The sequence below is a fragment of the Epinephelus fuscoguttatus genome, linkage group LG13 (genome assembly GCF_011397635.1).
Source record: "Epinephelus fuscoguttatus linkage group LG13, E.fuscoguttatus.final_Chr_v1".
NCBI classification, from domain to species: Eukaryota; Metazoa; Chordata; class Actinopteri; order Perciformes; family Serranidae; genus Epinephelus; species Epinephelus fuscoguttatus.
Window position 1 is genome coordinate 25,144,863 of NC_064764.1, and position 15,099 is coordinate 25,159,961.

General features: G+C 41.8%; 1 protein-coding gene across 1 annotated transcript; it reads right to left on the bottom strand.

Moving 5' to 3' along the window:
- Positions 1-6,046: 6,046 nt before the first annotated feature.
- On the bottom strand, positions 6,047-12,362 carry LOC125899946 (atypical chemokine receptor 3-like). Its single transcript, XM_049594626.1, has 2 exons — positions 12,202-12,362; positions 6,047-9,124 (listed from the first exon to the last, which is right to left on the bottom strand). The coding sequence occupies exon 2, from the start codon at positions 9,060-9,062 to the stop codon at positions 7,926-7,928; it is 1,137 nt and encodes a 378-aa protein (XP_049450583.1). The 5' UTR covers positions 9,063-9,124; positions 12,202-12,362; the 3' UTR covers positions 6,047-7,925.
- Between the last annotated feature and the right edge of the window lie 2,737 nt (positions 12,363-15,099).

The following is a 15,099-nucleotide window of genomic DNA, read 5'->3' on the forward strand; positions in this document are numbered from 1 at the left end:
CATCTGTCCGACATCTGGCCGTAGCACTTGTCCTCCTCTCCTGACAGGAGTGGAGTCATGGAGTGCTAAACTAACCTCATCCTCTGACTTTCTTTATATTCACACCAAAAACTCCCTGTGAGCACAAGCAGCTGCCTTCGCATTAATAATTTAAGACCCTTTATTCGCCACAAGTCCTCATGTGGAATTCCTGCCTGACAAAGCGAAGCAAGCACAGACTTGATTGGGAATTGAACCTATTCTGAATGCTTGGAAATGGGCCAGAAATAATGTAAGCTGCATTTAAAACTACACATGCATGCAGAGTATGTGTAAATATAGCCTTAGTGCCTTTTTTAAGTGTGCTCCTGCAGTAGATGATACATGAAAAAGCACAGTTGTTTTAAATTACTCTCCACCTCTGCACCTCCTCCCTGTTTCATCATTCATTAATGTTATCTCTCCTCGGCATAAGGTATAGATTATCACCGTACTGTAAGCAACACTCCCTTTATTGACTTCATCTCTGGCCCCTTTCCTACGCTTTTTAAATCATACTACAACACATAGCCCCATTAAGAATATACTGTAACTCATACACGAAGCATCCGTAAGAAAAGCCAGGGCTGAGCTGGACATCGGATGATTTCAGTGTCCAATTTTGTACCACTAAGCAGTTCATATCTCACAAATTTTGCTGTAAATCCTTCCTTTGGTTTGCAGAGGACTGATTTACATACTGTGTGCTATTCAGATAGTGGCAACAGAGAGCTGCAAACAGCTCTTAGTAAAAAAAATGTCTTAGAAAAAAAAGTGTTATGAGCGGAGCTTTTCACATTTCACACACAGTATAGTGTTTGGGTTTGTGTAGAAGACCGTCTCAGTGGTGTGTTTGACACGTCCTGTATAAACAACTTATAATGGGAACAGAGGAGAATCATAACTGGCAAACTGTAAAAGGAAGCAAAGCACTTCACAGCATGTGTGCGTGCCAAATAAAACACAGGCTGCTCAGTCGAGGAGCGGCAGAAGTGTGTATTACTTTCTGTTCACCCTGGGTGTATTCAGGCATGACTGCAGCACCTGAACGTCTACTGTATGGATGGGGTAGTTTAGAGCAATGCTACAAGCTTTGGTCTGAATTGAAATTTTAATTAAAACATGCAAATGTCGATCTTCAGTGTGTGTATGGGTGTGTGCGTGCGTATGTGTCTGGCAGTTGGGGAAACTGCTTTGCTTGCAGGTGCACTCAGAATCAGCTGCTCTATGTATATCGATATCGCTGTAGGGTGTTTTAGCCTGTAGCATAAAGAAAAAAAAATCAAACAAGGTCTGTCCGAGGTTGGATTACCAACTGGGAAAAGCAGACAACTGCCCCAGGGCCCCAGACTCTCAAGGGTCCCAAAGCCCTCAGGTTGGCAATTAGTTTTTTAGTACTTTGATGTATTGATTAGTATAAACTGGATTTCAGCTGGTTTTAAGGGGGCTCCCCATTGATTTCGCACATTGAAGTCTGGTCTTAGGGAGCACTATTGCATTGCATCATTGAAAATAAAAAAAATCTGGAGGCATGGATTTTAAAAGAAGTGAGCTTACTAGACCTCAGAAGCCTGCTCCTCTTCTCTGCTTGAAGCTAAGTTCACACTACACAACTTTCAAAGTCAACAGATCAGTGTGCTGTTCACACCACACAACTTGCCATCTTGTACTCGGGAGTCTTGAGGTCGTTGTAGTTTTTACACTACATGAGTTACTGGCAACAGAGGGTCACACACTACAAGATCTTTCACATGGAGGGATCCCTAATGAGTATGACATGTAATGCACAGGTCAAACCACAACATGGGGTCTGGACTTGAACAAATGATGAGATATTTGGCTCCTGGGCACAGATATGCAGAGGGCCCCACCATCTCTTCTACGTAGTAGCGAGACACACAGACATTGTTGTGGTTTTGTGTCTCCTTGTGGTTGTTATGTGTCTCTTCGTGATCATTTTTGAGTCTCCTCCTCGCTGTTACGTGTTAATTTGACATTTGACATTATGCAAGGGAAGGTCAGTGGGCCCCCTGACACCTTTGACCCCTGCATAGCCCTGTGCCCAGGAACCCAGTCAGAAATCTACCCATGGGTCTGGGGAGATCTTAGTAGAATATATCAAAGTCAAAAAGTGACTAAGCAGCATTTTAGATAAGTTATTAGGCTAATAACATTGTATGCAATAGTCCACCTTCCACCTTGCCTTCTCTCTGTCACTCTCTGTCTCTCCCTCTCAAACACACACACACACACACACACACACACACACACACACACACAAACACTCACCTTGGAATGTGCAGCAGCACCATTTGTCTCTGTCCTTACCCCGTCTCTCACACTCTCATTGGCTTTAGCTTACTGACATAATGATATTTAGCATGCTAGATATCTAGGGAGCATCTGCAATGCTTCAGTGAGCCTCTCAGCTCACATGTTTGGACAGTTCCCACATAGCGTTCAAGCATCAATTTGCAAAAGTAGAATTGCTCAGTGTCAATGCTGATTTGCTTCTAATCTGGGGCTTTTGTTAGGGAGCTCCAAATAATGTCAGCAAGCGGAAAATCAGGTCTAAAGTTGTGTAGTGTGAACACAGTATTAGGATAGCAGCTCAAGGCTACATTAGCCACTATTAGCATAGCACACCCAAATTGCAGACCAAATTATTGGCAGCTGTCAGAGTTTACTAACACGGGCACCAGGTTTTAACAAGTATGAAAAATTTGTGGAGTAAAAAAATACTATATGTTATGATTCTTATTTATTTTTATTTTTTTAATTTGATCAACTTAAACTCATACAAAGCAGGGGAACTAATTAAGAGGGGCTCACAGCTCATTTTTTGCCTAGTGCCTTCTACTGGGTTAATCCGGCTTTGCTAAAAACAAAACAATCTCTCTTCTAGTGACTACAAAGCTGTTTAATTTACACGTCATCTTGTTTAGTGAGTTAGTTGTTGGAAGTTCACTGACCCCGAGCGAGTCATCAGCAGGCTGCAACATCAGGAAGAGATTGACGGGGTTCAGGTCAGACGATCAAGTCTGATGTGGGGAAAATCATTCACACAAGAAAAGAGGAAAGGAGGCCATGGCTGTGGCACCACACACCAGGAGCACTGCAAGATCAAGGAGGTGTCATGGGGAAGAAGGAAGGATTCATCAGCACATCAATCAATGGGTTTGACCTTTGGAAACCCCTGCACAGCTTCCTCATCAGAGTAACCTACGACACCCTGACCTGCATGCACCAGTGGTTCAGCAAAGGGGAGTGCTGAGCTGCCGCTCTCTTCACAATGCAGACCTTCAACACATCCTATCAGCAAAACAGACACGCTGTCTCAAGAGCGGTACAGCTGGTGATGTGTCCAGATACTGAAAAAGGAGACCAAGACACAAAATATGTAGGGAAGAGGTGAGCAAGAGGAAGAATGTGCATGCCCAAAATTATTTTCAGATGTTAGAAAGAGGAGGCATGCAAACAAGAAGAAGTGTCACTGAGGGGCTATTATTGTTGAAATTTCTACTTTTTATTGTGAGCACACAAACAACAGTGACTCTTAAGTAAAAAAAAGAAAAAAGAAAACACACACACCACTTCCTCAGGATAAGAGGGAACACTGGAAGTAGCTACATCAACATTCCTCTCCTGGGGAAATCACCACATCCCTCTGACATAGTTGTGTGGTCTTTGGCCACAAAGACGTCCCCATTGAGCTCATCCTAAGGCTCCCTGAAGAGGCAGCTGATTGCAAGCAGGCAGGCTGGAGGGCTGACAGGTATCCTGAGAATAACCGCAGCAGGGTGTTATCTCACCCACAGGAGAGTAGGTCAAGTACTGAGGTTAAAGGATCCAAACATTTATGAGTTGTCGTCCCCATGTGACAATTCTGCAGGAGCACAGTTGGAGGTGAAACAGACACCAGAGCCACATGAGACCTATATATCGCTCTGAGCTGTTGGAGGTATATTAGCGCTTGGTACTCTAAGTCACATTTCAACCCAAAGTTCTCAACTTTAGTCCCAAGGATGGCTTTTCAATTAACTTAAAGGTTCCCCCACCCTACTGTTACCTGTTTCCACCACAGCCTAAAGACACATTAAGATAAGGTAAATTAGTCCACTGGTGTATGAAAAGTCATATGACAGGTTGAGGGTAAACACACTCTGTGACCTGCAGTTCAGTGTGCTCGCGGGTTTCTTAAAAAAAAAAAACACCTAAAAAAAATACATCCTAGGTTTTGTCTCATGGTGATGACATTTACTGCTGTTGCGGCAAGCTGGATGTAATGAATGACACGCAAAGAAGAAAACTGAAACTAAGAGCATCTGTCGCCACAGTGAATCATCTGTTGATTGTCTGATGGTTATTTACTTGTGCTTTATGATGTAACTGCCATGACATAATCAAACAATCAACAGATGATTCACTGTGGCGACAGATGCTCTTAGTTTCATTTTCCTTCTTTGCGTGTCATTCATTACATCCAGCTTGCCGCATTGTGAAGACAATACAAAATAGCACAAAATACCATCTTAAGTCTTGTGTGTACTTTATCCTTCAGGGATTTATACTTCAGGATTTATCCTAGCTTTGTGTGAGCAGAGGAAATCTCCGCTCGTTGCTAGGCTAATTTATACAATGTAAAATGCCATAGGCTTGCGCTAATAACGTTAGCATGTTGTATTTGTTTGGAAACGTGTTTAGTATAAGACAGTTGTTTTGTCAGTGAACCTTGTGAGTTGTAATGGAGTTGAATTTGTAACGTTACCTTTGTTAAATGTTGCTGTTGTCCCTGGTTTTATAGGAGTAGGGGGAAAGTCCACTAGCTGCTAGGCTAATTTTTACCATGTAACATGCCATAGGCTTATGCTAAAAACATTAGCATGTTGCATTTGTGGGAAAAATGTGTCCAGCAAAAGACAAGTGCTTTGTCTGTGAATGCTGCGAATTATAATGAAGCCAATTTGTGTACTTGTGTTTGAAACTAAGCCATGTTAAATGTGTGTTTAATGTGTGTTTTGGGTGTGTTTTGAATCAACTAAACTTTACAGCACTTCACAGAAACTGTCAAATGGTGTTTTGGAGGTGTAACTGCAGAGTGACACAGACACACCACAAGTATAAATGCCCAAAACGGTGTAGCACAATCACCTCTCTCTGCCTTTTTCTAATGAGTCGAAAAGCTGACAACAAAGTGCAACTTCACTTATATGTTATCAAACAAAGAGAAATTTTCTCCTCTCATCCTGAAATGGTCCTAAATTAATAGCACTACCTTGTTTTATGAATGAAGTGGGACACGAGTTGAAGCAGCAGCACTGTATGTATTTGACCAATTAGCAACAGTCATCCCTGTAAACCCTTATCCAAGAGCTCCTGTACTGTGTGTGTGTGTAGAAAGTACCACACCACGATCAGGAACTTTTTTAGGGGGGTAAAAGTGGGTCCCCAGAACTCAATTTAGACCCTGGTTACTGCGGTCGAAATGCAATGAGTGTCTCAAAAAGTTCAGGAAAGTTCCTGCGGTCAAGAAGGGGCTCTGGTCTCACTAAATAAGGAAAAACATAAATCTAACTAAATTATGTACAAGATGTAAGAGAACTAGTAGTTTAAATCTTCTCATCTGTTCAAAATAAAATCTCAGACTGTGCCTTTAACTTGGCAGGAGTAACATCCCGTCTTCTTTGTGCTGTCTGAAAGAAAGTTGGTGTTATTTAAAAACATGCATTCTCTTTCACACTACGTTGTAGCCTATGTTTTATAACTGAACCATGACTTGCCCGGAGAACAGTGAATAAATCACGACAGCTGGGATGAACCACACAAAGTGATGTTATGTTTTAGCTGGATGAGTTTGTTTGTCATGTATGAAGTCAATGCCTCACGTAGAGCAGTAAAAGCATTTCCAAAACACATTCCACTGGAGCCTCTCACTTAAAACACATTATTGGAGGAATCCGGGGGCATGGAGGATGTTAAGTTGTGACATTATTTTGACAAGAGCCAAAGAAACTGAGGCACTGAGGCAAAACATTTTCTCTGTATTTAATATATATATATATCAAAACACATGTTACACATTACATTACCAAAGGAATGCCTGTTCTTGTAGACACATGTTCATGTCTCCAGTTTTTTTCTGATCGCAACATGAAATCTTTTCAGTGTAAAAGCTTACATGTGTAACCAATCACATAGCACAATGTGCTCTATGTCAGCGTATCAAAAGATTATGTTGTTCCCTACAACAGACAGTGAGGAAACTGTATAACTCAATGTTAATGAAACAGAAAACATCCGCTCTTGGTGTCAAGCTGTGGCACACACACACACACACACACACACACAAAGTAAAGCAATGTTTTCTGTTATTTGGTCCCTAATAAACACTTGGTTGGTACACACCACAGCTGCTGCTTACATGAGAGTACTGAAGCTATGCATTCATGTTATTTGGTCATAAAAGCTTGAGACGTCTGTGGCCTTCGTGCTGACACAGCAGGATTAATACCACATGGACATCCTTACTACTATTAGCACTGATGAATAATATAATAACAGCACAGTTACGTAATACTGTACGTTTTAAGAAGATGCTGGAGCTACATCTATCTGCTCTTTAAGCTCAGTAGTCCCAGCTGAAGCCCCCAGACAATGTTTGGCAATAATTAGAACCAAAAGAAAATGGACTTACATACGACCTGAATCATTGGCAAGCCCAACATCTCGGCCTTCTTTAAAGGAACAGCTGAACGTTTTGGAAATATGCTTGTTTGCTTTCTTGCAGAGAGTTAGATGAGTGGGTCAGTATAGCGCTACTCTTATGTTAGTATGCTGTGAATCTGCAGCCAGCATGCAATTATGTTAGTTTAACTTGGCGTAAAGACTGAAAGTCACTGTGTAAAGCCAAAATGTAATCCAGCACATAATCCTACCTAAAAAAGTTGTGTTTGTACTTATTGAGCAAACAAATATAATGTGTTATGTAAGAGCTTTGGATGAGTTCATAAACAGATTTTTTTGCCTTTTTGGCAAGCTCTCTTCAGTCCTTTTACTAAGCTGAGCGTATCAGCAGCTGGCTGTAGCTTCAGATTTATAAGAGTGGTATCTAACTTTGCAAAACTTCCAATAAAGTTGAACTATTCTTTTAACTTAACACAGAACACACGCTTTTTAGATCACTTACAAACATTTGCTGCAGGAGAGACTCAAAACTGATTTAAATAATTTGTCTGAAGGATTCAACTGACATGACATGAGGTTTTGATTAACAACGAGACAGCAGGACTGACACACTGAGCCAGTCAGTGGCTCGACTAAAATGACGAAGCAGCGTTGTATGAAGTTGAGCACTGAGCGGGCATCAGTGTGTGAAGACTTTGATTTACAAAAGAGGCAAAACAGTTAAAATGTACAGAATATAAATACAATTTCATATAAAAAAAAAAAAAGATTAACAATATTACGCTGATACTATCCATGTTCAATGCCTGTCAGATGTACACACCACACACACACACACACACACACACACACACACACAGAGTACACTCCTACATACACAGTACAAGCTATGATTTAACACATTTACAGCCACTGTTTTGGCTTTACAAATGAGCGACATTATTCATATAATTTCAGTTATGATAAAACTGCTTTCTAAGTGCTGTTATCAGTCCGGTAAATTTGACATTGGCTGGCTTTCAAGCTTTTCTACATGACTCAGGAAGATTTATGTACAAAGACTGCAGGATTGGCCTCTTCACTGCCAACTAATGTCAGACATGATGCTGATAGCGGACAAATTCTGATAAGAACAAATCAGTTTTAACATCAGTTTACATTGCATTATAGTCATTAGGATTTATAAACAGTGTTCAGGAAATGTTTTTTGAGTCTTGTAGGTTTCAGATCTGTGGTGGGTTGTCTACAGCTACAGCAGAGTATTCAGCCTCAGACATGTTGGACGCGTCGATGAGGCGTGCCAGGCCCGTCTTCGTGGAGTATTTAAAGATGAAGGCCTTCATGAGGTCATAGCGGTAGTTTCTGTTGATGAAGTTGTAGAGGATGGGGTTGAAACAGCAGTGAAGCAAGGACAGGCACTGGGTGAGGTGTAAGGCGACGTAGATCACATTCTCCAGGCCGCAAGTCAGAGGCACCAGGCCCAGCTGGGACAGGGCATCAACCAGGAGGACACCGTGGTAGGGCCCCCAGCAGCCCAGGAACACCACGATGTACGCCAGGATCACCCTGCGACTCACACGGCGCTCCTGCTCCACTGTGGAAGACGACGAAGAAGGAGAGGAGCGGGTGAAAGCATTGGCGAGCAGGGCATAGAATACTGCAATGACAGGGAAAGGGAGAACAAAGCCCAGCAGGATGAAGCTCAGCTGCACGCCCACCATCCACTCCCTGGGGTTTTCCTCTGGATACAGAGGCCTGCACAACATGGAGTCCCCATGTGTTGACTTCACAGTGCGCAGGAAGTAGGTGTCAGGCAGGGAGGCCACCAGAGCCAGAAGCCACACCCCTACACACGCTCCGTAGCGGATTAATTTCCTGCGCGCGCCTCCATCGCTGTCTCTGTGCTGCGTCACACTCAGGTAGCGGTCCACGCTCATGCAAGCCAGGAAGAAGATGCTGCTGAAGAGGTTGACGGAGAACATCAGGTGCGTGAGTTTACACGCCACCTCCCCGAAGGGCCAGTGGCCGTGCTGGGCCAGCGAGCTCACCCACACAGGCAGGGTGGCGCACACACACAGGTCTGCAACTGCCAGGTGGACGATGTACATGTGTGTCTCATGGCGAGGGGTGGAGACTCTCTGTGCACGGACATTCACCCAGAGGACCAGAGCGTTAGCAGCCAGGCCGATGATGAAGATAAAAGTGTAGAGGACACACATAGAGTAGAGCAGAGCGTTGCGGTTGAAAGCGGTGGCGCACACCATTGCATCCACACTCGATATGTTGCTGAAGCCTTCGGAGAAGTTGAGGTACCCCAGCGACTCCCACAGGTCCTCCAGCTCACTGGTGCTCAGACTCATTTTTCAGCGTTGGGAGAGGACCACTGGGAGGTAACACACACCACCTCTGACTGGGGTAGATCCTGTAAAAACATGACATCAACTCATCATTTCTTGCAGCGTACAAGATAAAAAACCAACAACTAAATGCTACCTTCTGGTATCATGTTTAAGAAGCACTTTTCTGGTTATAAAGCATGGCTTATTTTATCCATGTGGACTCATACTGCATGAGCTAATAAAACATAAAGCCGCTTGTGGTATGCCACCAGATCCTGAAGAATCTTAATGCGGTTAACTTGTTAAAACACTGCTTTCATGAGTTAATAGAGGCTCTCTGTTGCCGTGTCACAAACGTAGGAGTTCTCTGTGATTGATGTGCAGTCAGGGGGCAGTACAATAAATGTTTACATTAGCTCGACTAGCGCAGAGTGCAGATTAGACATAAGGAAGTGGGATCGAGAAATCCAAACAGGGTGTATTTCCGGAGCGTTCCGGGCATTCCGAGATAAAGCGTTGGTCAGGGTGGGAAACCTGATGCCATTTTAAAGAATGTTTTCCTTTAACATGCTTGTTATAGTAAAAAAAATCTCATGTTTCTCTTGTGCTCTTGAAGCAGAGGGTGAGAGAGGAGCTGTCACCACCCAGATGATCAAAGAAAAGGCTGCTACAATACGTCATTTTACAACATCTGAATCATATAACGCAGGAACACATGCGCACAATTTTAAATTCAGAGTACATTAAGGCTGTGAGTAAGGTGACTGAAGCAATATGCAAGATCACAGAGGTGTCTGGAGCAGCTTGGCATGCTAATAACCTGGCGTGATCCTTTTGAGCCTAAAGGGCCGCTGAAATGCACTCCCAATTTTTTTTTTTTTTTGTTGCTGTGATGTCTTTCTTAGCTCCCCTAACTGGCAGCCTGCCACAGTGTGAAAGATCAGAGGTGAAAGGTAATAGATCAAAACCAGAACACGAGTGGCTTAACCCCGCTGTTGCCCCCGACTGACTTGTACGCCCACAGAGTGAATTGTGTGCAGAGATCAGCAGGAGGCTTGACGCCTGCAAAATGGTCCGACCAAGGTTAAGACGGGGGTCACCGACCACTGGGTGACACAGCACGCCGGAAAGCAGTGAAATGTGACTGTGTCAGACATCTGTCTGAGATGGAGACTTGTGCTGTACACAGGATAATTGCCACAAAGTCACTGTGGATGATGAAAGAAAAAAGGCAAAGCCAAAATGTATACAAGGACACCTGGAACATATTAGGATGTGCAGCTGTCTGGTGTGTGTTATGTCTGCCTTTGGTATCTGTTATCAGTTTGCTTTTGTATCTCCATTTTATGCTACTTTATACTTCCACGCTGCCATATTTCAGGGGCAAACATTGTACTTTGAACATTTATTTGACAGATACATTACCGCTTAATGTGCAGGTTCAAATTTTATACACACAAAACACATAACTTGTAAAATATGATCAGCTGTTACATATTAAAATACCCAGTAGTATGCAGAGGTGCAGGACGTAGTCAGATATACTACTTAGCCTCAGTAAAAGTAGCAATACCCCAATAGTCATTATGCAGAATGGCCAGTTTCAGGATAATAATCATTGATGCATTCATGTGTACATCACTTTAAGCTTAGGGTAGTAAAAGGGAGTTACATTCTACTGCTGGGTAGCTTGTGAATATCTTGGATCTTATCATAACCTGTAATATGGAAATGTATCATTAATCTGAACCCATGTGTCTAGTTATCAATTTAATGTGGTGGAGTAAAAAGTAGAATATTTGCCTCTGAAATCTAGCGGAGTAGAAGTATAGCGGAAAATGGAAATGCACAAGTGAAAAAAGAGTTCCTCAAAAGTGTTCTTCAAGTGCAGTATTTGAGTTAAAGTACTGTTTTCACTTTGCAAAGTAGTTAAAATAAGCTCCATCAGCTGCAATATTACAGATCAATACAATACAAAATATACTGCAATATAAATTCAGATACACTGTGATAGAACATGGGCCAAAGAGGAATTCTACTTTGAAGGCATCTATCTATTAAAAACTTATGTGCTCATTTTAAATCCATGACACTGCAAATATTGCTACCTCTACTGAGCAAAGGATTTCCCACCACTGCCAGTGATAAAACACTTTCAAGACTTGTCAGAAATCTGACTACTTTCAATTATCTCAAGACACTGGAGAGCGCTGTTCATTCTAATGGAGGGATTGTCTATGCTGAGATAATCCCTCACAATGGTCACTGTCTAATTCCCTTATATTATATGGAAAATACCTGGAGGTGCCAGGTAGCCCCACAGGCTTCAAGCTAATTAACCTCTTAACACCCACACCATCAGATAACAGAGGCAGCACATGCAGCCCATCTCTCTCCCTCTTTCTGTCTCTCTGTGTCAGCTCAGCAGCATCCAGTTACAAATTAGCTGAAACAGCTTTTGTTACTCAATACACAGAAAATAAAAGCGACTGAAGGCGATTTTCATGTGCTAATGCAGAGAACAATAATGGTGCAGGTGCAGCGTGTTTGTCAGAGGTTTCTCCCGTCCGTCAGTCCCTGCCTACATGCTTCACTTTGGGGAGGATAAAAATCTTTGGCTTTCAGGCAAGGACATCAGGTTTCCGCGAAGATAACCACTTAAAGTCTTTCCTTGTGCGTCATTACGCACAAGTACCGAATCCAGTGAAAGGATCCCAGGCTGCTCCTGACGGCAAACACTCGCATTGTTGTCATTGTTGTGATATCGCGGGCTGGAAACACACTGGCCTTATCAGATGTCAGCTTGGTATACAGTGGTCTCACTTTGTGTTTGAGCGGGGAGGCAAATAAACAGTGAGACGCGCCGGGAAGATGGAGAACTACAAATAAAGTCACTTAAATGTGTTAGATGATGTAATATCTTTCAGTTTCTGTTCAGCAACTAAATTTAGCATATGCATCTATCCCGGTTTTGTATCTGGGATAATCGGAATCAATAAAGTTGTTACATTAAATTAAGCTCTTGTGTTTTCATACATGCAGTAAACGCAGATTAACGCAGGTATCGAGCATCTCTGAGACTTTCAAAGTGTTACAAAGCCGAGAAACTAACTGCACACTCGCTTCTCTTGCCCCACATAAGCTCATATAAGCATCTTACCTGTTTCTGACTCCTGCTCCCTCGCTGGTGTTTAAACAGCAGATTTGTTTTCGCTTAGTTTTCGGTGCTGGAGGATAACTTAAACTCCACTGCTGCTGCGGTGGTAGTAAACTTGTGTGCGCTTCCCTCCGCCTCCTTGAATGAATCTGAGCCTGTTCCTTGTTCTGCACTTGCTGATACTCAGGAGAGCTACGCCTCCAAGGCTGGTCTTAGCTATGCGTATTGACATGGCATCGCCTCGGGCGTTCAGTAAACAGCAGCAAGCAGCCAGTTTCGGCCAAGATCGAGTGGAAAAGGAATGCGTGGATGTTTGTTGCTTACGACGCCCCGTGTATAAAACATAATGCAACATTTTCACAATACTTAAGTTTGCATGTGTGACTTCATGCGAGTATATGGCTTGCAGGTCCACACGTCTATAACGTGGCATGCAGCCTATTGCAGTGCAAGTATAGGACAATATTACCAATGTATCATACAATGCATTTTAATAAAGTGGCTATCATGTGAGAAAAAAGCAATAACTTAATACTGCCTGTATACAAACTTGAGCAAAAGTACATCCCAAAGCTTTTTAAACGACTGTCCTACCTGTTTAATAAATGCTGCAAATACAGTATGTTCTGTAATGTAATTAAAATGTGTTTTAATGATTTACTGGCTGCTACATATAGCTCAAAATACATATATATGCATTCTAAATATTTTAATTGACCATTATACTTTATGTTGCCAGGTTTTATTAATTTATTTATTATTGGGGGGGGGGTTTAAAATTTATTTATCAAACATGCAGTCTATTCTACAGAAGCGTATTGCATTCACTTGACAAATAAAAAAAGCCCTGTTTTTCTCAGTATTTTTTTCTGTTTTTCTGGGCAATTTTTCCCTGTTTTTCATGGTAATATTTTCTGTTTTTCTGAGCAATTTTTCCCTGTTTTTCATGGTAATATTTTCTGTTTTTCTGAGTATTTTTCCCCCTGTTTTTTTGTGGTAATTTTTTTCTGTTTTTCGGAGAATTTTTTTTTTTGCGGTATTTTTTTTCTGTTTTTCGTGGTAATTTTTTTTTTCCTGAACGAGGAGACGATATACTTCAAAATCTCGCAAGAAGCTCCCACCTGGCACCTGCAAGTGACCCCTGCATCCATGGTGACTCCTGCTCATGGATGTATTTTGCATCCGTGCTCCTGCTCCTAGACAGTTTCAACCCAGGGGTCAATAAGGGTAAGGCACGTAATTAGTTACACACAGGGTATGATAATCTAGCTATGTTTTCGACTGCATACTTCTAGTGTAGGCCAATCGCTCAATGTAACAGGTTAGGTTGACAAACGTGTATGAGCATGATTTTACAACCTGTTACTAACCTAACCTGTTACACTGAGTGATTGGCCTACACTAGAAGTATGCAGTCGAAAACATAGCTAGATTATCATACCCTGTGTGTAACTAATTACGTGCCTTACCCTTATTGAACCCCTGGGTTGAAATTGTCTAGGAGCAGGAACATGGATGCAAAATACATCCATGAGCAGGAGTCATCATGGATGCAGGGGTCACTTGCAGGTGCCAGGTGGGAGTATATCGTCTCCTCGTTCAGGAAAAAAAATTACTCAGAAAAAACAGAAAATATTACCACGAAAAACAGAAAAGGAAATTACTGAGAAAAACTGAAAAAAATTACACAAAAAAACTAAAATTCTATATTAATATTATTATCATGATGACATTTTTGGGAAGGTGACTGTCATGTGCTGTGATGCAAAAATATTGTATATACAGACTTCAAAATAATGTACATTTTGGCACTTCCTGTTTAGGTGCTGCAAACGAAAAATGATTTTTTATGATTTGGTGACTATATACAGGGTAACAATACATAATAAAGGATGGTACATGATAATAAATCCATATAACATTCAAAATTACCATATGCTATTTTGTTTTTTTGTGGCATGCACATTATGTCTGTAACTTCCCCAGTCACACTCTTCATGTAAAGTATCTATAACACTTTATTATACAGCATAATATTCCATATTATCTGTAAGAAAAGCATATAGTGTAATGTATGAAATCAGTATAAAGTGGGCTGTAATCATGTAAACACAGTAGTAATATGATATATTGTATGCAAACTTGAGAAATTGTACAAAAAAATATTATACTTTTTCAACCTGCACTGATTTTTTTGCATGATTTGACCATTATTAAATAACGCCAACATTTAAACCACAATGTGCGGGATACATGTTTAATATAGGTAATGCACATTAACCACATTATACCGTTTTACAAGGGCGCCTCCTTTGACCCCGCCCCAGCCACCTAAATATGAAACCAGAGCTGCAGACAGTTGGTAAACCACATCCACTGTCTTCTGCTTCCACCGAAAGCCAACAAACGGGTTAAACCCAACACCCAGTGCCACAGAGGTAACTGAAAACACCCTCTGAATAACGACCAACACTAAAAACCACATTCATGACTTGGCTTAAATTTTCAATCTGACAGCACTCCCTGTTATTTGGAGTTATTCTGACCAACTTCAGGTGCAAAGTGGTCGATTGTTAATTCTTTTATTAATGCGATGCTTGTCCTAAAACTGAGAACAACATCAGCTGCAGGAGCCTTGTTGTTTCATTGTTGCTTGAGCATTGTTGTGCTGCATCCTCTGGAAGCAGCATGAAGCATTGTGGGAGACTCATGTGTTTACTGAGCCGTTGAAAGCTCACCTGCAACACTGGTGGCCTCACAGCTGCTCCCACCAGGGCAATTAACCCCAAGTTCAATACAAAGACAGAGTCACAAAAAGAAGGAGGAAACTGTGGACTTTATAAAAAGCATTCACATGAATTATGTTTGTCAAATAAGGATAATATACTTTGATTGAGCTCA